This window comes from Halichoerus grypus, chromosome 3, assembly GCF_964656455.1.
Source record: "Halichoerus grypus chromosome 3, mHalGry1.hap1.1, whole genome shotgun sequence".
Classification (NCBI taxonomy): domain Eukaryota; kingdom Metazoa; phylum Chordata; class Mammalia; order Carnivora; family Phocidae; genus Halichoerus; species Halichoerus grypus.
This window is the reverse complement of record NC_135714.1, coordinates 16049723-16074298: the sequence shown is the minus strand read 5'-3', so window position 1 is coordinate 16074298 and position 24576 is coordinate 16049723. Positions and strand designations below refer to the sequence as shown.

General features: G+C 34.9%; 1 protein-coding gene across 3 annotated transcripts in view; it reads right to left on the bottom strand.

Moving 5' to 3' along the window:
• Positions 1–24576, bottom strand: part of SLIT2 (slit guidance ligand 2) — a 362288-nt gene that overhangs the window by 96227 nt on the left and 241485 nt on the right. For all 3 annotated transcript variants that reach the window (XM_078068441.1, XM_036120779.2, XM_036120793.2), the window contains exons 10-11: positions 14005–14076; positions 13434–13505 (exon numbers count right to left, since the gene is read on the bottom strand). In XM_078068441.1, coding sequence (XP_077924567.1) covers positions 13434–13505; positions 14005–14076 — 144 coding nt within the window. The remainder of the gene's footprint in view (positions 1–13433; positions 13506–14004; positions 14077–24576) is intronic.

Below are 24576 nucleotides of genomic sequence, written 5' to 3'. Positions count from 1 at the left end.
TACTTAGCCCGGACAGGCACGGGCGGGGCAATTCCGCCTCCAGCAAAGACATTTGGGAACCACGGCAACAGGCCCCTCCCCCAGAAGATCAGCAAGAACAGCCAGCCAAGACCAAGTTTACGGATCAATGAGAACGGCAGAACTCCAGTGCTAGGGGAATACAGCAAATAGAATTCATGGCTTTTTTCCCCATGATTCTTTAGTCTCTCAAAGTTAATTTTTTTCTTTTTCTTTTTTTTTTTTGAATTTTTCTTTTTCCCTTTTTCAACCAACATCTTATCAATCCCTTTTTTATAAAAATGTTTTTTATTTTTCATTTTTAGAGTCATATTCTATCCCTTCATAGTAGTTAACCTTATTTTTGGTATATATGTAAGTTGTTCTCTCTTTAAAATTTTGGGATACAGTTTCTTCTAACAGACCAAAATATACCCTAAATCTCTAGTGCATGGCTTTGTTCTAGTCTCCTGCCTGATGGCATTCTCTCCTTTTTTTTTTTTTTAATTTCTCTTCTTTCTTTTTTTAACCAACTTCTTATCTTATATTCTTTTATAAAATCTTTGATAATTTTCATCTTTACATTCATATTCCATCCCTTCATCATATTTACCCTTATTTTTGTACATATATAAGCTTTTCTTTCTTTAAAATTTTGGGAGGCAGTTTCTTCTAACAGACCAAAATATGCCCCAAATCTAGTGTGTGGCACTGATCTATTCACCAGCCTGATCATATTTGATCATATTCTTTTTTTTTTTTTAAACTTTTTTCTTTCCTTTTTCTATTCTTTCCCCTTCCTTTCCCCTGGTTTCAGGTCTCTTCTGATTTGCTTAGTGTATATTTTTCTGGGGTCATTGTTACCCTGTTAGCATTTTGTTCTCTCATTCATCTATTCTTCTCTGGACAAAATGACAAGACGGAAAAAATCACCTCAAAATAAAAGAACAAGAGGCAGTACCGACTGCCAGGGACCTAATCAATATGGACATTAGTAAGATGTCAGAACTAGAGTTCAGAATGATGATTATAAAGATACTAGCTGGGCTTGAAAAAAGCATGGAAATTATTAGAGAAACCCTTTCTGGAGAAATAAAAGAACTAAAATCTAACCAAGTTGAAATCAAAAAGGAAATCAAAAGACACAGGGTATCAAATAGGATAAAATAACAAGACCCATCAATATGCTGTCTGCAAGAGACTCATTTTAGACCCAAAGACACCTCCAGATTGAAAGTGAGGGGGTGGAAAACCATTTACCATGCTAATGGACACCAAAAGAAAGCTGGGGTGGCAATCTTTATATCAGACAAATTAGATTTTAAGCCAAAGACTATAATAAGAGATGAGGAAGGACACTATACCATACTTAAAGGGTCTATCCAACAAGAAGATCTAACAATTGTAAATATCTATGTCCCTAACATGGGAGCAGCCAATTATATAAGCCAATTAATAACAAAAGCAAAGAAACACATGGACAACAATACAATAATAGTGGGGGACTTTAACAGCCCCCTCACTGAAATGGACAGATCATCTAAGCAAAAGATCAACAAGGAAATAAAGACTTTAAATGACACACTGACCAAATGGACTTCACAGATATATTCAGAACATTCCATCCCAAAGCAACAGAATACACATTCTTCTCTAGTGCCCATGGAACATTCTCCAGAATAGGTCACATCCTAGGTCACAAATCAGGTCTCAACTGGTACCAGAAGATTGGGATCATTCCCTGCATATTTTCAGACCACAATGGTTTAAAACTAGAACTCAATCCCAAGAGGAAAGTCAGAAAGAACTCAAATACTTGGAGGCTAAAGAGCATCCTACTAAAGTGGTGGGGGGTGGGAGGGATGGGGTGGCTGGGTGATAGACATTGCGGAGGGTATGTGCTATGGTGAGCGCTGTGAATTGTGCAAGACTGTTGAATCACAGATCTGTACCTCTGGAACAAGTAATACAATATATGTTAAAAAAAAAAAGAAGAAAAAGAAGCTAGCAGGAGGGGAAGAATGAAGGGGGGGAAATCAGAGGGGGGGAGGAACCATGAGAGATGATGGACTCTGAGAAACAAATTGAGGGTTCTGGAGGGGGGCGGTGGGAGGATGGGTTGGCCTGGTGATGGGTATTGAAGAGGGCACATTCTGCATGGAACACTGGGTGTTATACACAAACAATGAATCATGGAACACTACATCAAAAACTAATGATGTATAATATGGTGATTAACATAACAATAAAAAATTTTTTAAAAAGTTAACACCAGCAAAAAAAAAAAAAAAAAAAAGAAAGAATGAATGGGTCAACCAGGAAATTAAAGAAGAATTTTAAAAATTCATGGAAAGAAATGAAAATGAAAACACAACTGTTCAAAATCTTTGGGATTCAGCAAAGGCAGTCCTAAGAGGAAAGTAGATAGCAACACAAGCCTTTCTCAAGAAACAAGAAAGGTCTCAAATACACAACCTAACCCTACACCTAAAGGAGCTGGAGAAAGAACAGCAAATAAAGCCTAAACCCAGCAGGAGAAGAGAAATAATAAAGATCAGAGCAGAAATCAATGAAATAGAAACCAAAAGAATAGTAGAACAGATCAACGAAACTAGAAGCTAGTTCTTTGAAAGAATTAATAAGATTGATAAACCCCTGGCCAGACTTATCAAAAAGAAAAGAGAAATGACCCAAATAAATAAAATCATGAATGAAAGTAGAGAGATCACACCAACACCAAAGAAATACAAACAATTACAAGAACATGTTATGAGCAACTATATGCCAGCAAATTCGATAATCTGGAAGAAATGGATGCATTCCTAGAGATGTATAAACTACCAAAACTGAACCAGGAAGAAATAGAAAACCTGAACAGACCTATAACCACTAAGGAAATTGAAGCAGTCATCAAAAATTTCCCAACAAACAAGAACCCAGGGCCAGATGGCTTCCCAGGGGAATTCTACCAAACATTTAAAGAAGAATTAATACCTAGTCTTCTGAAACTGTTCCAAAAAATAGAAATGGAAGGGAAACTTCCAAACTCATTTTATGAGGCCACAATTACCTTGATCCCAAAACCAGACAAAGACCCCATCAAAAAGGAGAATTACAGACCAAGATCCCTGATGAATATGGATGCAAAAATTCTCACCAAAATACTAGCCAATAGGATCCAACAGTATATTAAAAGGATTATTCACCACGACCAAGTGGGAGTTATTCCTGGGCTGCAAGGTTGGTTCAACATCCGCAAATCAATCAATGTGATACAATACATTAATAAAAGAAAGAACAGGAATCATACGATCCTCTCAAAAGATGCAGAAAAAGCATTTGACAAAGTATAGCATCCTTTCTTGATCAAAACCCTTCAGAGTATAAGGATAGAGGGCACATACCTCAATATCATAAAAGCCATCTATGAAAAACCCACAGTGAATATCATTCTCAATGCGGAAAAACTGAGAGCTTTCCCCCTAAGGTCAGGAACACAGCAGGGATGTCCACTATCACCACTGCTATTCAACATAGTACTAGAAGTCCTAGCCACAGCAATCAGACAACAAAAAGAAATAAAAGGCATCCGAATCGGCAAAGAAGAAGTCAAACTCTCACTCTTTGCAGATGATATGTTACTTTATGTGGAAAACCCAAAAGATTCCACCCCAAAACTGCTAGAACTCATATAGGAATTCAGTAAAGTGGCAGGATATAAAATCAATGCACAGAAATTAGTGGCATTCCTATATGCCAACAGCAAGACAGAAGAAAGAGAAATTAAGCAGTTGATCCCATTTACAATTGCACCCCAAACCATAAGATACCTAGGAATAAATCTAACCAAAGAGGCAAAGAATCTGTACTCAGAAAACTATAAAATACTCATGAAAGAAATTGAGGAAGACACAAAGAAATGGAAAAACATTCCCTGCTCATGGATTGGGAGAACAAATATTGTGAAGATGTCAATGCTACCTAGAGCAATCTACATATTTAATGCAATCCCTATCAAAATACCATCCAATTTTATCAAAGAAATGGAACAAATAATCTTAAAGTTTGTATGGAACCAGAAAAGACCCCGAATAGCCAGAGGAATGTTGAAAAAGAAGAGCAAAGCTGGTGGCATCACAATTCCGGACTTCAAGCTCTATTACAAAGCTGTAATCATCAAGACAGTATGGTACTGGCACAAAAACAGACACATAGATCAATGGAACAGAATAGAGAGCCCAGCAATGGACCCTCAACTCTATGGTCAACTAATCTTCGATAAAGCAGGAAAGAACGTCCAATGGAAAAAAGACAGTCTCTTCAACAAATGGTGTTGGGAAAATTGGACAGCCAGATGCAGAAGAATGAAACTGGGCCATTTCCTTACACCACACACAAAAATAGACTCAAAATGGATGAAAGACCTAAATGTGAGACAGGAGTCCATCAAAATCCTAGAGGAGAACACAGGCAGCAACCTCTTCGACCTCAGCCGCAGCAACTTCTTCCTAGAAACATTGTCAAAGGCAAGGGAAGCAAGGGCAAAAATGAACTATTGGGACCTCATCAAGATAAAAAGTTTTTGCACAGCAAAAGAAAGAGTCAAGAAAACCAAAAGACAACTGACAGAATGGGAGAAGATATTTGCAAATGACATATCAGATAAAGGGCTAGTATCCAAAATTTATAAAGAACTTATCAAACTCAACACTCAAAGAACAAATGATCTAATCAAGAAATGGGCAGAAGACATGAACAGACATTTCTCCATAGAAGACATCCAAATGGCCAACAGACACATGAAAAAGTGCTCAACCTCACTTGGCATCAGGGAAATCCAGATCAAAACCTCAGTGAGATACCACCTCACACCAGTCAGAATGGCTAAAATTAACAAGTCAGGAAATGACAGATGTTGGCGGGGATGTGGAGAAAGGGGAACCCTCCTACACTGTTGGTGGGAATGCAAGCTGGTGCAGCCACTCTGGAAAACAGTATGGAAGTTCCTCAAAAAGTTGAAAATAGAGCTACCCTACGACCCAGCAATTGCACTACTGGGTATTTACCCCAAAGGTATAAATGTAGGAATCGAAAGGGGTACGTGCACCCCGATGTTTATAGCAGCAATGTCCACAATAGCCAAACTGTGGAAAGAGCCAAGATGTCCATTGACAGATGAATGGATAAAGAAGAGTGGTATATATATATATATACAATGGAATATTATGCAGCCATAAAAAGGAATGAAATCTTCCCATTTGCAACGATGTGGATGGAACTGGAGGGTATTATGCTGAGTGAATGAAGTCAATCAGAGAAAGACATGTATCATATGATCTCACTGATATGAGGAATTCTTAATCTCAGGAAACAAACTGAGGGTTGCTGGAGTGGTGGGGGCTGGGAGGGATGGGGTGGCTGGGTGATGGGACTTTGGGGAGGGTATGTGCTATGATGAGTGCTGTGAATTGTGTAAGACTGTTGAATCACAGACCTGTATCTCTGAAACAAATAATACATTATATTTTTTAAAAAAGAAGAAGATAGTAGTAGGAAGGGTAAAAGGAAGGGGGGGAAATCGGAGGGGGAGATGAACCATGAGAGACTATGGACCCTGAGAAACAAACTGAGGGTTCTAGAGGGGAGGGGGGTTGGGGGATGGGTTAGCCTGGTGATGGGTATTAAAGAGGGCACATATTGAATGGAGCACTGGGTGCTATACGGAATGTAAACAATGAATCATGGAACACTACATCAAAAATTAATGATGTAATGTATGGTGATTAACATAACATAATAAAATTGAAAAAAATAAAAAATAAAAAGACAAAAAACAAACAAAAAAACCAATAGCATTTTTCACAGAACTAGAATAGATAATCCTAAAATTTGTATGCAACCACAAAAGACCCCAAATAACAAAGAAATGTTGAAAAAGAAGAAAACTGGAGGTATCACAATCCCAGATTTCAAGATATACTACAAATCCATAGTAATCAAAACAGTATGGTGTTGCACAAAAACAGACACATAGATCAAGAGAACAAAATAGAGAGCCCAGAAATAAATCTACGATTATATAGTCCATTAATCTTCTACAAGGAAGAAAAGAATATGCTAGGGGGAAAAGATAGTCTCTTCAGCAAATGATGTTGGAAAATCTGGACAGCTACATGCAAAAGAATGAAATTGGACCACTTTCTTACACCATACACAAAAATAAACTCAAAATGGATAAGGACCTAAATGTGATACCTGAAACCGTAAAATTCCTAGAAGAGAACACAAGCAACAATTTCTCTGACATCAGCTATAGCAACATTTTTCTAGGTATGTCTCCTGAGGCAAGGGAAACAAAAGCAAATATAAACTATTGGGACTACATCAAAATAAAAATCTTCTTCACAGTAAAGGAAACAATCAATAAAACTAAAGACAATCTACTGAATGGGAGAAGATATTTGCAAATGACATATCCAATAAAGGGTTAGTATCCAAAATATTTAAAAAACTTACACAACTCAACATCAAAAAACCTCCAAATAATCCAATTAAAAAATGGACTGAATACATGAACAGACATTTCTCCAAGAAGACATACAGATGGCCAGTAGACACATGAAAAGGTGCTCAACATCACTCATCAGGGAAATGCAAATTAAAACCACAATGAAATATCACTTCCTACCTATTAGAATGGCTAGTATTAAAAAGACAAGAAACAACAAGTGTTACAAGGTTGTGGAGAAAAAGGGACTCTCATGAACTGTTCTTGGGAATGCAAAATGGTGTAGCCACTGTGAAAAACAGTATGGAGTTTCCTCAAAAAGTTAAAAATAGAACTACCGTATGATCCAGTAATTCTACTACTGGCTATTTACCCAAAGAATACGAAGACACTAATTCAAAAAGATATACACACCCCTATGTTTATTAGTAGCATTATTTACAATAGCCACAATATGGATCGAAGCAGCCCAAGTGTCCATCGATAAATGAATGGATAAAGAAGAGATGGTTATATATACAATGGAATATTAGCCATTAAAAAGAATGAAATCTTGCCATTTGCAATAACATGGAGAGATCTAGAGAGTATAATGCTAAGTGAAATAAACCAGTCAGAGAAAGAAAGATAACATATGATTTCAGTCATACATGGAATTTATGAAACAAAACAAATGGACAAATAGAAACAGAGACAAACGAAAGAACAGACTCTTAACTACAGACAGCAAACTGATAGTTACCAGAGAGGAGGTGAGTGGGGGGATGGGTAAGATATGTGAAGGGGATCAAGAGCATACTTATGATGAGCACTGAGCAATGTATAGAACTGTTGAATCACTATATTATTAATAACTGTATTTAACTATACTGGAATTAAAATTAAAAAAATAAAAGGGAAAAAAAGAATTAAGGGATGAATAATTTAGTAGGTTGTTCATTTGGGACTTTTGCTTTAAAGCTTAGCTCAAATAGCACGAATGGAGGTTGAGTTAGGAGGTGTGTCTTATTTATATTGTGAAACTAGTTTTTTCCCAATAAATCATTGTTTTCTTTAAGATCATGTTAAAAAAATAGATGTTTGTTGTTAATCAGACAATTTGGGTACACGGGGAAATATGGGAGGATATCACAAAAGGATGAAGGAAATCTGTGTAGGCATTATTTGGGTATATGGACTGTCAATCATAAAAATAATAAATACTAAATGTGATGGGAATGAGATTTCTCTACAAAAAGGTATAGCAATACTAGAGCTGGTATAGTTTTCTTACACACAATGAGATCAAAATGGTAACAAGGAAAAAGGAGTTGAAAATATAAAAAATCCAAAGACCAGGACAGAGAAGCTGGATGAGAGTCAAAAAATAGGGCCAAAATCCATAAAAATGGGGAAAAGACATGTCATCACATAAAGATATAAAGTGCAAGAAGGCCAGTGAGAATTTGTGCTACATTCCTATGAGGGAAAGAAAATTTTAAAAGAAATTGAAAGATGAAAATGGATTCAGCTGAAAAGAAAATAAATACCTAAGAGATTTGGATAATATCATCCAAATGCCAACAGTGACAAGTTGGGTAGCTTCTCTACAGTTTTCTTAGACATAAGTTATATTCAGCATACTGTATACAGTATACAAGTATGCTGATCGAGAATTATTTTACAGTCCATTGGACCAATAGGGAAATCTTAAGGAAACCTTTTTTTTTTTTTTTTTTTTTTTTTTAAAGATTTTATTTATTTATTTGACAGAGAGAGAGACAGTGAGAGCAGGAACACAAGCAGGGGGAGTGGGAGCGGGAGAAGCAGGCTTCCTGCTGAGCAGGGAGCCCGATGTGGGACTCGATCCCAGGACCCTGGGATCATGACCTGAGCCGAAGGCAGACGCTCAACGACTGAGCCACCCAGGCGCCCCCGGAAACCTTAAGCAGCTCTTGTACCTGCTACCAGAAGGAAGGCTAAGAATTCTAAGCCAAGTTTCACCCCTGTAAGCTTCAAGGTTAAGATAGTAGGAGATACCAACAGCTGGTGGCCGGTCTTTGAAATCTCCTTCCCCTGCTGAAAGCTGGCAGAAAACAGATCTACTACTAAAGAGAAAAAAAAAATTTCAGAACGGAAACCTGTAAGATGGCTATCATGAAAAAGGTGTTATGGGCAGACTTCATTATTCAAATAAATGTCAGAGAGCTATACTTATACATCAAAAACAATGTATATCTGAGAATTAAAACACTAAGCAAGTTTAAAGATAATATGATAAAGAGAAAACGAGGTTGCTACATTTTCACTGAAAACCAGCAGTAAAATGTAAAGTACTCGGCGGTTAACATTTAAGAAAAGATTGTAGGGATTGTTAATAGAGCAATCAAATTAAAATGCAGCCATCTGTGGACCTCTGTGGAACTGGGTGCTAGTTAGTGAAGAGGGAAATTAGAATAAGCACTACAATAGTTTGCAAGGGGTTAATGAAAAAAAATAAGAGGAAAACTATTATGTTGAGGCAAAAACATTTTCTGGGATAATCGAAATTGAGAAACACACAAATCTATTCAGGAGAAGAGTTTGCCAAGGCCCTCTCTGTTATTTCTGGAATGTTTCGTCTGTGCTTTAACAAGGCCAGTAAGTGAGTGATTTTATCCCCATTTTAGAAATAGATAACTGAGGCACAAGGAAATTAATAACTACTTCAGCCATGTGCCTGGTGAAGTCTTAGAGTCAGCATTTGAACGCCAGCCACTTAGTGTCCTAAAGACTATCTTGCTTAGCCACTGTGCTATACTACTAAAAAACTTCTTTATTTTGTACTATAAAATTATGTTTCCCAACCAGTCAATGGAAAACAGTAAAAGATGTTTACAGACAATGCCTAATATGCTAATATACTGAATCCCTAAGAAATTATTATTAAATATTATAGAAATATTGTTGATGTCTCAAAGAGGGCAATAAAAAGCACTGAGGATAAAAGGATCCAACAGTACATGTATTCTGAATGACATTTTTCATTAATATGTAATATATTAAGTTAATAATGAAATATATTAATATATCAATAATATAACATATAGTAATAATATGTAATAAAATAAATTTTAACATTAATCAAAATAAATGTTAATGCAATTATTTAACAGGAGAGACCTTTATTTATGTAAGTAATCTCTACACCCAAAGTGGGGCTTGAACTCATGACCCTGAGATCAAGAGTCATATGCTCTACTGACTGAGCCAGCCAGGCACCCTTAATAGGAGAGACCTTTAAAACATTCAATAAATCAAGGCCGATTTTCTCTAAGATATACTATTTTGGTAATTGAGTAACGATTTAAAATAGTTCTTTTTATTTAGTAAAATGCATTAGAGGTATTTGGCATCATATCACCTTTAATTATTTTTGCTTCTTTAGCACATGCAGTGACTACATTAAAATGGCTATGTGCGTGAGTACAGTTCTAGAAAGACATGTGAGAGAAACCTGTACAAGTAAACACTTGATTTAAAAAAGAGAAGGGTTGCCTATCTGCATGGCTCTCGCAGTTACCCACACCCTCCCCTGGAAGTCACTCCACTCCTTTTGGAAGATTTAAACCCTGGCTCACTATTACATTATGCTCTCCAACCCCACTCTTTTCGTGCAAACCTATAATCTGTCAACATCTTTTGTCCCTCCATCCTCGTGGTTGTGTCCTAGACCTTGCCGCTATCAACAACTTCAACCTCTGCATAATTTCAAGTTCAACCTTCTGCCTCCCTCCAGTCACATTTTTTTCTTGCATTTTCTTTTTTTTTTTTTTTAAAGATTTTATTTATTTATTTGACAGAGAGAGAGAGAGACAGCTAGAGAGGGAACACAAGCAGGGGGAGTGGGAGAGGGAGAAGCAGGCTTCCCGCGGAGCAGGGAGCCCGATGCGGGGCTCGATCCCAGCACTCTGGGACCATGACCTGAGTCGAAGGCAGGCACCTAACAACTGAGCCACCCAGGAACCCCTTTCTTGCACTTTCTTGAAACCCTCAGCACACTCTTGTCTCAGGGCCTTCATATTTAGCTGTTCTCTGCGTCTCTAATGCTCTTTCTCTATGCATCTGCACAGCTCATTCCTACAACTGGAGTCTTCAGGTCTTTGCCCAGTATCACCTTCTTGAGAGGCCTTTACTGACCATCCTGTTTAAAGTTTCAGCTCTCCTCCCCACTGGCACTCCTATCACTTCTGCTTGCTTTATTTTCCTTCACAGCATTTTTTTTTTTTTTTTTTTTTTTTTTTAGTAGGTTCCACACACAGCATGGAGCCCCATGCGGGACTTGAACTCAGGATGCTGAGCTCATGACCTGAGCTGAGATCAAGAGTTGGACTTTTAACCAAGTGAGCCGCCCAGCATTTTATAATCATCAGATATAATATGTCATCTGACCAGTATCTAGTTTATCGTTGGTCATTTCCATGAGGGAGGGACTTTTGTACTTTGTTCACTCATGCATCCCCAGAGCCTTGAGTAGGGTTAGGACACAACAGGGTCCCTACACATCTCTGTGGAATGTATGATTTTGGTGAAATGAAGAGAAAGGCTATTGCAGGTCTGGAGAGTTATATACTTTATGAAGGGGTAAATAAATTAATCTTTGGAAGGTCAATTCAAAAGTTGAACACAATGAGGAAAATGATACCAGCTGTAATATGTGGACTCTAGCATAGCTATTTGATACTCTTCATAAAGTATCTGCTTTCTGATGTTACGGGGCAGTATGTGGGTAATTCCACTTCTGGAAAACAGTTCCTACTCTTCTGCATACTGCTAGGTTTCGAACTAGAAATTCCCCAGTGACTTAACGCCCTGACTAAAAGTCAGTTCTATAGGGAAAGATAACGCTTTGTTACAGCTTTCTGAAAAAAACTGTGTACATGGCGCTCTGGTCAGGAAGATTAAGATCTCATTTCAGCAAGTATGTTCTTTTACATATGTTATTTCTCTTATTATTTGCTATGAGTCTATTATATTTATATGGGTAGGTATGTAATAATTTATAAAATTAGTTGTAACTGTGTTTATTAATAAATCTAATATATAATATTAATATAACACATTACTATATCAATAATGTGTAATATATAGTAGAATAAAATACATAACATAGTAGTTAATAAATGTGTTATATATATTAAATATAATCTATAATATAATAAATATAGAAACAAATTATATGTTCTATTTATTATTTATTTTATTTTTCTTATTATTTCTTTTTATCATTTATTTTAATTCTCACAGCCAGAAAGTGTCAATTAACATTAAGGCAATAGCTTAATAGTAAACTGCAAGCAAATAGATCTACATAAGAATTCTCTAACCGTTTCTCTCTCTTTTGACATTTACTGGTTTTCTTTGAGGCACAGATACTTGAAGGACCAGGCATTGGTACAATGACTTGACTTGTGTTCTGTCCTTTTGTGCGGCTGGAATGTGGTCTGTATTTACTTTGGACAATGTTACTCTCCAGAATGGCATACACAGTACTTCATGGACAATTCGAGTAATTTAAATGAGTTTTACATTAAACTTTGTTATTTTAGAATCTGATAGCCCATCCTAAGAGCAGTACTGGTCTGCACTCTGCATTTTCTGCCAACAATTGTTCCTCTGGTCTTGGACTTCCTCTAGTTAACTAAAGCAACATCAACAAGAGGGGTGCCTGGGTGGCTCAGTTAAGCGTGCACCTCTTGATTTTGGCTCCGGTCATGATCTCAGGGTTGTGAGATCAAGCCCCATGTTGGGCTCCATGCTCAGTGAGGAATCTGCTTGAGATTCTCCCTCTCTCCCGCTCCCCCTGCCCCCATTCCCTCTCTCAAAAAAAAAAAAAAAAAAATAACATCAACACCAAACAAAAATGAACCTAAGTAGATACTGCAGGTGAAAGGTGAAGTGATAGTTTTTCAATTCCTTTCTTCAAAGAAAACTGTAGTTTTCTGAGCAAACCAGCACAGCAACCTGAAATAGCCATGTGCCCAGATGAATTCTCCCTACGTATGAGTGAGTGTGAAGCGTTACATAAGCCTCCGGTGTTTATCTGGGCCTCCCGCATGTGTATCTTGGAACTCCCACTGGGCACCACTGACTTCTGAAATTCTCGAGAGCCCTGCCATCATTTATAATGATAAGAACCCTTCTCTAAGCGCATACTCTTAGAAAAATACATGCCACCCTCCATGGTCAAACTTTAAAGTTAAAATCTGAAATACAGTTTACCTTACTTGTGGCCTTCTGAAGATTTTTTTTACAAATTTGAAAGAATAACAGCATTTATCCTTTTTTTTTTTTTAACAATCACTTTAATGTATGTAGTTATCTGCCTGAAAATCCTTTGGACATTAAAAAGCTGTCATACTTTGTTATCTTTGTTCTTTGAGAGAGTAAAGGTGGTTCTTTCAGGGAAGTCTTAAGGAGATGAAGCAGGGAGTCAAGGGGGCCCCTCACCAGGCATCTTCAACTGTTCTCTGTAAGACCACTGAACGTCATTCCAAAGGGGACTGATATTGTCCCCAGAGAGTGGCTACTGGCTTAAGGATTATAAATACAATGACCAAAGTGTTCCAAAATAAACATTTCCTCTTTAGTTCAGAAACAGAAAAACTGTCAATAATATCAACATAGAATAATAAAGAGGCTCTTACTCTTCTCTCTAAATAGCAAAACTATCAAATCCTAAAATATATACCTTTAAAAATGGGCTGATTTTATGGAAGGCTGATTTTAGTGACAGGTAGCAGTCCTCCATAAAAATGATGAAATTCATTAAGATTGATAATAATTAATATTATTAATAATTCATAGGAAAAATTAAAGGATTATTTTTCTTAAATTCAGATTTTTTAAAAAATGGAACCATTATTAGTTGTGTATTCTGCTTTCTTTCAGTGATGTGGTCAATACTTACAGTGAATTCAGAGAGCGTAGTCCTTGGAAAGCATCTGGTGCTAGTTCAGAGATCTGATTATTGCTCAGGTCACTAAGATTAGAAATAGGGTAGATTAAATTAAATAGAACGTCAGGGAGGATTTACAGCAAGAGAAAGCTATTTACTGCCTTTAAGTGTCGATTTTGCACCTATCAATACATGTATACAATTTGCAACCTAAAACATCTGAAGCATCTTCAATTTTAAAAAAATCAGACTTTTAAATCAACTATTGGCTCTTTTCTGAAATTATTATAAGAGATGCCATGTCCTATTTTTGAAAATAGAACATCTAAGATTTGACTGCATACTATATTGATCACATACATTCACATGGGTGTGAATCAGTATGTTAACTTTCAGAGAACTTTAAAATATTACATAGTTTAGCTTTTAACATTATAGTATTATACAACCAGCAATCAGAAGTCACATCATTTAATATTTAAGTTGTCAAACACTCAAATATTCATACGTAAGTGAATGTCTGCATGGTCATGACCTGTATAATTTTTAAAATTACATATATTCTAGAATATTATTCACTCACATTCTTCTAAGCTTTTTATATGGTGAGAAAGCTCCAGGAGGGATGACCTTGATTGAGTTCTGTTCCAAACGTCTGCAATGAAAAAATTCAATTTTTAAATGGAAACGTGAGTTCTCAGGGATGTTTAATTCAAGCCCAGGATTCATGTCAAGAAGCAAAGTTGATGCTCTTCATGAGTGATTCTTTTTTTTCTCAAAAATGACTACTAAAATTAATAACGCTGTGCCCTAAATGTGGAGCAAGATTGGGAATAAAAATAAGGCAATTATACAATGAATAAAAATCTCCTGATTTTTAGGCATTACAGGAATATTAATATTTAAGTCTGGACTTTGTAGAAAAGAGAAAGTACCTGTAAGAAACTAACTTCAGAGTACATTTTAATAACCTCTATATCAGAAAGAGAAATATGTAGTAACACTGAATAGATGTACATGATGTTTTAGAGATAACTATAACTCTTTCACAAAGGAAATTACCGCTGGAATATTAAATTTTATAAACCTTTTATTTCCTCTACAGAAAGCATATTATGGGTTGAAAAAACTGTCACACTCAGAAAAATAATTTTGCAGCTTCTTATGAGGTAAATCTTAAATTCCAAATCCATTAAGTATCATAGGTATTTTCAGTGAGACTGGACTCTGTATATTTTGTGTGAAAACCACTGCAGCAAGGTGCATTCAAACACAAGTGTTTTTATCATGCACTGAAGTCAGAGTTGAAAATAATTCTACTCTCTGGTTCTGTTATCGAGAAAGACACAATTTTCCCCACTTAGTTTTGAAAGACACAAAGAAATAACTTTCATTAAGTGTTTTTGTAAATATTTTATCCATCAAAAAATTTTGCCTCTCAGCTTCATTTCTATCCATGTAAACATCATAATAAATATTTCCCATCCCCTTCCCCTCTTCTCTTTGTATCCCAGAGACTGACTCTTGGGAACCATATATCCCAGGCTCACTTTGGCTTTGGTGGAATTTGGCCAATGAGAGGCAGTGGTGGAGACTGAAGGGAGGATGAGCCCAGAAGCCAGGATATCCTCCCATCCTCTGCCTCAGGGGATGTCCCCAGCAGTGGTCCCCAGATCTCCTTCCCAATTTTAGCTCCTGCTGGGGCCACCTCCTGACTTTGTATAATATCCTTTTCTTCTTAGATCTTTGTAGCCCTGGAGGGAGAAGCACCTTTCTATTCTCTGTGTCACCTTCACAACTGCTGAATTCATTCCTCATATTAAATTCCTCTGTTAAAATACTTGGCAGGAGCTTCACTTTTCTGCCTGGATTAAAAAACATATATACAAATATATAGACAGGTATAAATATTTATATTGGCATATTTATATATTTTTGTATAAATACAATAACTACATATATATGTATATTGACTATACTGTGTCATACACATTGGTTCATTTTTACTCAATGTTAGTAATACTTGAACATGTAGGTATTACCAACACTTAATGAACATCAAATCAAAACAAATAAATATCCCCAGAAGGCTAAGTAGAAATGCCTAAATTCTGGTCTTATCCAATTCCAAAGTCCTTCTCACAGTTCCTGGCTTTCTTCAATAGGCTCAGGGTTCACCCTGACCTCCTTATTTCTATACGCAATGGGTTTCCTCAGACAATATTGCTCTTGAACTCATTGTAGCATTTGACATAACAATACTTCTTGCATGGATGAGGCACTCTATGCCTCTGTTCTCTTCTTTTTTCTCAATTTCCAAATTTGCTTTCTAATCCTCTAAATCCAGTTATTCCCCAAGTTACCATCCCTTCCTCTCTCACACAAAAGGTAAAATCCTTTCTCTATAATTGGCAACACTAGTTATGATTATCTTCCTCCAAAAAGCAGAAATTATTTTGTTCACATTCAAGATAAATTTAAGTTTATTTACAAAATATATGAGGAAGAAAATTCAAACTGCTCATAATGCAACACTCAGATCAGTGAGTTTTAGGGGTCTTTTTGGTATGCGTATTTATTTTATCTAATTAAAGTCTTATTGTATAGAGAATTCTGTGTTGTACACCTATGTCAAATATCATACCGTACATGTTTTCTTAATATCATTAAATATTTTGGAAGATGTTATTTTTAAGGTCTTTATAACATCTCATTATCAAAATGGACCACAGTTCCTTAATCATTCCCTATTATTAGCCCATTTAGGTTAGTAATAATTTTACGTTATTATGAATTGTATTGTTTAGGTATTTTAAGACGACTGAAGCATGGCTTCCTCCTAAAGCCTGACTTGATTTTCTCAGGTATGGTTACGTGTTATCTTTCTCTATATACCCAAGGGCGTTCTCTTCTCTGTGCTTCTCTATCTCACTGTATTCTAGTCATTTTTCACATATCTCTCCTCCACCAGGTTTGTTGGCTTTTCAGGGGCAGATTTGCCCCAGAAGACAGGAAATAAATCATATGAAGAAAATATGGATTTGGCATCTGGATTATTTATCTAGGTCTTGAGAAAGGGTACTTTTTTTCAAAAGCTCTAAATATAACAAAGGGCATTTAAATCATTTCACTGTTACACTATTGATTAGAATGTTATAAATTGATGGTTTAGAGACACGTTTGTTTTTGTTTTTGCTGTGATCCATTCTTGTATTTAGATCTTAAGAAGTTTAAAAAGTAATCAATGAAAAATACAGTGAAAGCAAGCTACAGACACAACACTGTTGACTGGAGGACCTTCTTCGAATCTAGGGCAATGAAATATCATTTAATTTTGTTTAATATTTGCTCAAAATAATATAAAGCTATGATGAGAAAAAATTTAAATTCTTAGTGTCTTGTAGATTTCTTTCAACGCAACAGTAATGCAAAACTAGTTTATATCATTACTTTTCATAAATATCATTTCAAGTTCATGAAAACAAAACCAGTAATCATTCATTCATTCATTCATTCGCCCTCTGTACTCTGCCTGTACAGAATATACTATATGAATGGAATTCAATGGTGATCAGAAGCAAACATGTTTATGCCCTCATGGAAGTTTTATTGATAAAGTGTCTAATTTTGCAGTTACACTTCTGATTAATTTGTTCAATAAAACTTTTTAAAAAATGATATATTCAGCACTGAAATATCAATAACATTAATTCACAGATGTGGCCAAACTAATTCTATCATCTAATATAACTGAAGAGCTTTCTTAGAAATTTTAAAATTCATTTATTATTTTATAATCTCTGAAGCCAGAATTCTTATAATGATCACTAACTGTCCTAATGGCACTCAAATACATTTTAGTATAACCACAAATTTATGTGTCTAATCTACAGTTCATGCCATTGATAAATATTCCTACTAAAGCAAACAAATGATACATAAGTGAGGTTATATATTTTTTAGAAAATGCATGCACAGAAAATTATAAAACAAGGACAATTCATGATGAAATAGTGTTAAACTTTCATGCAAAAATAATAATTCCAAGATAATACAGTGATGTTGTATGTATCATTCATTCTTGCAGTGTACCATGACTTAAACTTCACATTGAAAACCATTTCATTTACAACATATGCAACAGAAAGCTGAACAATGACATGTAAAATGGATTTGCTTGCTTTTCTTTATTTATCTATTTGCTTCCAACCTTTGTTCAAAAAAAAAAAAAGTATTTGAAACAGAGCTTATATGGTTATTTACACTGACTCAGCAGCTAATTGGTTTTTATGGCGCTGTACCAGCAGTCCATTAAGGCAAAATATAATTGCCTCCTTCATTCAAACAGATTCTCAAGCAAGAAAATATTCTACCACTGACAGATGTCAACCAATAAATTTTAAAATGTTTCAAAATGTCCATTTTCTCCTCTTTAGTGGGCAAACAATAAACTAATGTCTACTTCCTTTAAACTCAGATGTCTAGGACCCTACTTTTCATTACGAGAACTTTAGGATATATTTTAAAAACTACAAGCAACACACATCTCAAATGGTCTTCATACTCCTATAGAAAAGACAGAAACATATTTCAACCAGATTATAAAACATAAGGCAGAAATATATTAGAGCATTTAGGTGAAGGTTAAATAAAGAAGCAAATGAAATGTACATTTTCTGTCTTTCCTATCCTCTAATCTTCTATTTTAATAGCATAAAATCTGCTGAATTTTATAGAGTGCAAATTTGAATCCATTGTTCCATGAAGAATCTAATTAAAAACATTCCAGGATTACAAAAACAGATAGTGTCACGGCTAAGATATATTTGCATGCTGTGGGTAAAATCCACCATAATTAAGAGCCTTCCAAATGTTAGTCCTTCCTAAACATAAGATTCCATATTTTGAATTTCAAAGGAAAAATATATTTAAAAAAACTGAATAAGGGAGGAAGAACATTCTATCAATTACATCTATATGGAAATCTTTTTCATGTAAAAGTAGCCAGAACCTTTTTCTCCACAGAATGTATGTGAGTAATTCCAAAACATTTTATCACTCTGTGTGTGTGTGTGTGTGTGTGTGTGTGTGTGTGTGTGTGTGTGTGTGTAGTTTATATAAAACCAACCTGCTGTTACCACCTCATCAAAATCACAGAATCAAGGAAATTTTAGTTAGACATTCCATGAGATAAGAAATGGAAACAATTTTCTAACTACCCCATCAAAAATTTCAGAAGTACAGTATGTTTAACCAATAAAAACCTTCCTCCTCACTCACATACATCTTTTTCTCTTGTTCTTTAATTACTGCTTAAAAAAAAATAAATCAAGCATGTCTTCACACTTACAGAGTTCCTAGGGAATGAACTGCAACCAATATATACCCCTTTCTGGTGCCTATTTTAAAGATTGTAGAAAATGGAAAATTATCAAGAAATCTCTCTGCTCTAAGACCCTTAGAACATGGAAGTGATGTACAGGTATCTCTGAGCCCTGTGACAGAAGATACTCTATGATGGTTATTAGTGAGCAGATATCACATCAGTAGAGTATACAACACAGTCCAACCTGGGAAGTAAAAACTCCAACTGGTTTGAAGTCATTTATGAGATATTAAACAATATTAGTTTATTTTAAATGACATTTCCAGCTCACTAGTTTTCATTTCTCAGGAATTATTTTCAATATTTTTCAAACTAAATTATGTTGACAAACCATACAAAATAACATCCACATGACAAAGCTGAAACCTCTCCAAGAGGTATTATGTTTTATATATGTGTGTACATAAAGATAAAAATGTATGGTTTAGTGATTAAAAGTATGAGCTTTACAGCCACTGATAGACTCTGTAGACCTTGCAAAAATTAATTTGCTTCCTTGTCTCAGTTTCTCTTTCCAAAAAATGAGGAAAATAAAACCTCCTGTAAAATATGTTTTTGTAAAAATTATGAGATGTAGAAAAAACACTTTTTTTCTTGCATGAAAAATGGGGAAAGAATAAAAATATGAGGACACTCATGTGTATATATGTACTCACACATATAATAAGCAGCACTATATAATAAAACGTTTATAACACATGTTAGTTTCACACATATAGATTATATAGTAAAGAAATAAATCTGATACATGATTTGATCTCTAGTACAAAATAAATATATATATGATTCCAAAAGACATTGTTAAACAAATTAGCGGTACAGATTTGCAGATAACTCAACAATTATATATTAAACACATACACGCATACATCATTCACATGGAAGCTGAAAAAAATATATAATGTTGTAATTTCCATGATCAACATGATTAAAATATATAGCATTTCCTCAAATTTGGAAACTGTCTTAGGAACTCAAAAAGGTTTTACAGCACCAGTAAAGTATGAGTTTGGATTGATTGTAACATACAGCCCAGATGTTGATTATACATGGCAATAAAACTGACAGTTCTTTGCATTTTCCCCATCTGCTTTTAACATAAATGGCAAAAACAGCTGCCAGAGAATAGAACATAGATTTAATGGGGTGTGTGTGTGTTGGGGGGGTTGTGGAATGACCCTAGCTTCTGAATCTTGGACTGCTCAGTGTAGCCAAATATTCTCATCATAGGTAACATCAATCCAACATTTGAAAAGGAGGAAGCAGCTATATTCCTTTGACATTAGGGATTCTCTTGCCTATTACATAATAATTCTAAAGTAAGTATTTTATATTTCTGGACTATTACCTCTAGCTTTAGCAGTAAATGTATGCCTTGAAATCCTTCATATGTCTATATAAAATGACGAAAGATATTTTAGATTGAAATACAATTTCTGTTAGGTAATTGTAGTCTCTCTAGTACTTTGTAAGTTTAATAAATATCTCCAGCAGCTGGTGAATAGTTGCCTCTAGAGGGACATATTATGCATATAGCTAGCAGTTCTGCATTAGGACTGTGTCCATACTAATTGATTATCAGCCATTCCTGCTTTGGGATGACTTATTCCTGAATATTGTCCATTTCCTTCATTTTATTTTATTTTTTTGTGATGTCATTCTAGGGTACATGCCCCTGAGGTTAAATTCAATTGATGTTTTCATAGAAGAAATAACTCTTCTTCCATTTGGTCTTTAAGCGTTTAAGAAGCAAATGTGTGTGTGTCTGCGCAAGGGTGTGTGTTCTTACTGACTTCGTATTCAGGCAGTGACTTAAATGAAGGTTAACATTTTCATGGGGGTATTCATGTGGATATATATTCAAATGCAAAGATACACTCAAAACGCACAATCACATGGTTTAGATTTAGGGGGAAAAATGGGCTTAGGCACATGGTTCACTGACTTCAGGGAGACAGAGTATAGATTCATAATGTCAATAACACTAAGCTTTCATATATAATTTTTCTTTACCAATTCAAGGAAGAAAAATAGTTAAATGTTCTGCTGCTTTGGTTTTCGTTATTGATGAAAACCTTTTGGACACTAACTTTGAGTCAGGCATGGAGCTAAGTTGCCCATTTGGTAATAATTTTAGTTTTAAAAACATTATGCAAATTGTCTTTCCACATCGCTTGTTTACAGTATTACTCAATGAGTAGATAGCAATTGCCCTTCTTCCCCTGTACTGATTCATTGTCCAAATTATCCATGTCTTTTTCCTCGAATTTAGGTAACAATGTGGCCAATAGTAGTATTTGAACTGTATGCATTTTCAACTTAATCTTTCCAGATGATTATACACCATAAATCTATAACTTAATCCCTAAAAAACACAGCTGGTGATTTGTCTGATAATAAAGAACACTTTGACCATGCACCAGCTGTCTTCATTTTTATGTTAAAGTCTACATAGGTCTTATTTTACCTCTGATGGGTCTCCATTTTCTTTTCTGTAGAAGCTTTTAGGGAATCGACCACTTCTTGGGATCCTCTTCCATCCCTATCTGATGCTATGCCCGCCTTCACCACACCCTACAGACTGTTGCTATCACTTCCTTAGTGTACTCTTTCCCCCAAAACCATTCTCCACTCCATCTTAGGGTGATTTTTCTAACTTATCTCATCACACTACTACCGCGCTCCAAATGCTTCTTTGTATACTATACTATTGTTATTAGGAGAGGTGATTCTTCAAGATCAGGCTTCCACTTTATGTTCTAGCTACCAAAAACTGCTTTAATTTCTCAAATGTATACTACCTCTAACTTTCCTGGGACTTTGCCCATGCTTTTTCCTCTGTCTATGGAGCCCCCAGTTTCTCTGCCTGCCAGACACATCCTCATGCCTGGAGATTCCTTGATTCTCCCAGGCAAGCCAAGGTATTCCTTTCTCTGTATTCCCTATGTGTATTTTATTACTTATCACATGGTTTTAAAATTTTCTCTTTGTGTGGTTTCAATTCTTTGTACTGTAAACATCCTGAAGACTGGGAGTGTGTCCTTTCATCCATAATGACTGATGCAGAGTAGGCACTCAAAAGTTTTTGTTGAGTATGTAGTGCATGAAAAAAAAATGCTATTTTTTCAACATGTTCTTCTTCTGTTGCAATAATACTCATCAGACTCTTTGGATTTTTTTTTTTTTAAGAGAAACCAGTTGGAGTTTCTTACTTGCCTTACCACCTTAATCTCCACCCTAGTTGTTTTAGTATTTCTTTCTTGCCCATCTATTTATAATTTTACCATACTTATTTTCATTTCTTAACTAATATTATAAAATTTTGATTCAGTCTTCTGTGTCTTTCTCTTAAGAAAGCCATTATAGCTTTCTGCTTAAATGATCACACATCTCAACAAAAAAGCACATAAAGTATGTGTGTATACATACATCTAACATATGTTACATATATGGCTTTTTTTGTGAAGTTAGGCACAAATAACAAACAGGTAAGAAAATAAATTGAAAGGGCAACTAACAGAATGGGAGAAACTTTTCGCAAAGCATATATTCGGTAAGGGGTTAGTATTCAAAATAAATAAAGAATTAATAAAACTCAGTAGCAAAAAAGCAAATAATCCAATTTAAAATGGGCAAAGGGCTTAAATAGACATTTTTCCAAAGAAGACATACAAATGGCCAATACATACATGAGAACTCAACATTACTAGTCATCAGGGAAATGCAAATCAAAACCACAATAAGATACCACTCCAGAACTTTAGGATGGCTATTATCAAAAAGGCAAGAGATATCAAATGTTGGCAAAGATGTGGAGAAAAGAAAACCCTTGTGCATTGTTGGTGGGAATGTATATTGGTGCAGCCCCTTTGGAAAACAGTACAGAAGTTCCTAAAAAAAATTAAAAACAGAACTACCACGTGACCTAGCAATCTCACTCTTGGGTGTATATCTGAAGGAAATGAAATTAATATCTTGAAGAGACGTCTGTACCCTTATGTTCACTGCAGCTTTTTGCACAGTGGCCAACATATGGGAACTACTTAAATGTCCTTGGACGAATGGATAAAGAAATGTGGTATATATATGTGGGGGTGACATATATGTGTATATATGTGTGTATATGTGTGTGTGTGTATATATATATATATATATATATATATATACACACACATATATATATATATACACACACACATATACACATTATTCAGCCACAAAAAGAAAGAAAATCCTGTCATTTGCAACAAAACAGATGAAACTGGAGGGTATTATGCTATGCGAAATAAGTCAGAGAAAGACAAATATTGTATGCTATCAATTGTATGTGGAATCTTAAAAAAACGCCTATTTCATTGAAACAGAGAATAGAATGGTGGTTGCCAGGGGCTGTTGGGATGAGGAAATGGGAAGATGTAGGTCAAAAGCAATAAATTTTCAGTTATAAAAAGAGTTAAGTTCTGAGGATCTAATGTACAGCATGGTGACTATAGTTAATAATAAAATACCGAGAGTAGATCTTAAGTGTTCTCACCATACACACACAAAAGAGTTAACTGTGTTAACTGTGTGAGGTGATGGATGTATTAATTATCTTGATCTTGACAATCACTCCACAATAAACACATTTATCAAGTCATACACTTTAGATATATACAATTGTATTTATCAATTATTCCTCAATAAAACTGGGGGGAGAAGAAGTTGGGAGAAATAGGTAATAAATAATTTTCTTATCATGAACACATATTCTTAATAAAAACTGATTCTGTGCATGTAATGGATATATGTAGCTTTTCAAAGATATTTCACTATTTCATTCAATAGCAATTAAAGATTGTTCAAGATACACATATGAAATTGAAAATTCTGCCAAAATAAATATGAGAGCACTCCAATATTATTATTATTATTATTATTATTATCAATAATGGCCTATGGAACTACAAGTAGAGTTGAATCTATAAATCTATTTTACATTATTTATCTTATGTGGAACCATGCGAGCTGCTGTTGGGATTACACTAAGCATGGCTACTGATAACCAAGAAAATGAGATATTTGTTCTGATGGAACATGATAGAGATCTTTGTTTTGTATACTGAACAATGAATTGGCTCTCTGCAATCTGTAGGAAGCTAAATTATGATGTCTTTTTCTGGGTGCTTAATTCATGATGGAATCATAGTATGAAAACTGAAGAAAATATAATTCAAAAACATGAGGAAATAAAAATAAGGATGAACAACATTTGCATGAACTTCTTTTATATCAAATGACTACTCATTCCATAAAATATATTGTCAGAAAGAAATCCTACTATTTTGTTTTTCTAATCATTAACTATGTTAGCACATAATCAGAGCTGAATTACTGATTTATGTATATATTTTGATGATGGCTATATTTTGATCTTGGGATTGTTTATTTAATGACATTTCTAGACAAAATTCTATTACTTGGTAGAAGAAAAGCTAGTTTCTTTATGAGATTTGGGAGATATATACCAAATTTGTGCTACTGGAAGGATCTCAGAACCAAATATGTAAATGTACTTCTAATTTTCTACATCAAAGTAGATATGTAGAGTGATAGTTCCATATTTGAAATTAGGTTTGTGTAAAAACTTACAAAATTATTTTCTACATTACAAAAGAATTAAAAGGTTTCTGCTAACTTTTAGAGACCATATAGCTTCCTACCTTCTGTTTCAGTAGGTCTGAAGGAAGTTTCTTTATCATAAAAAAGGTTTACCTACAATGCAAGATG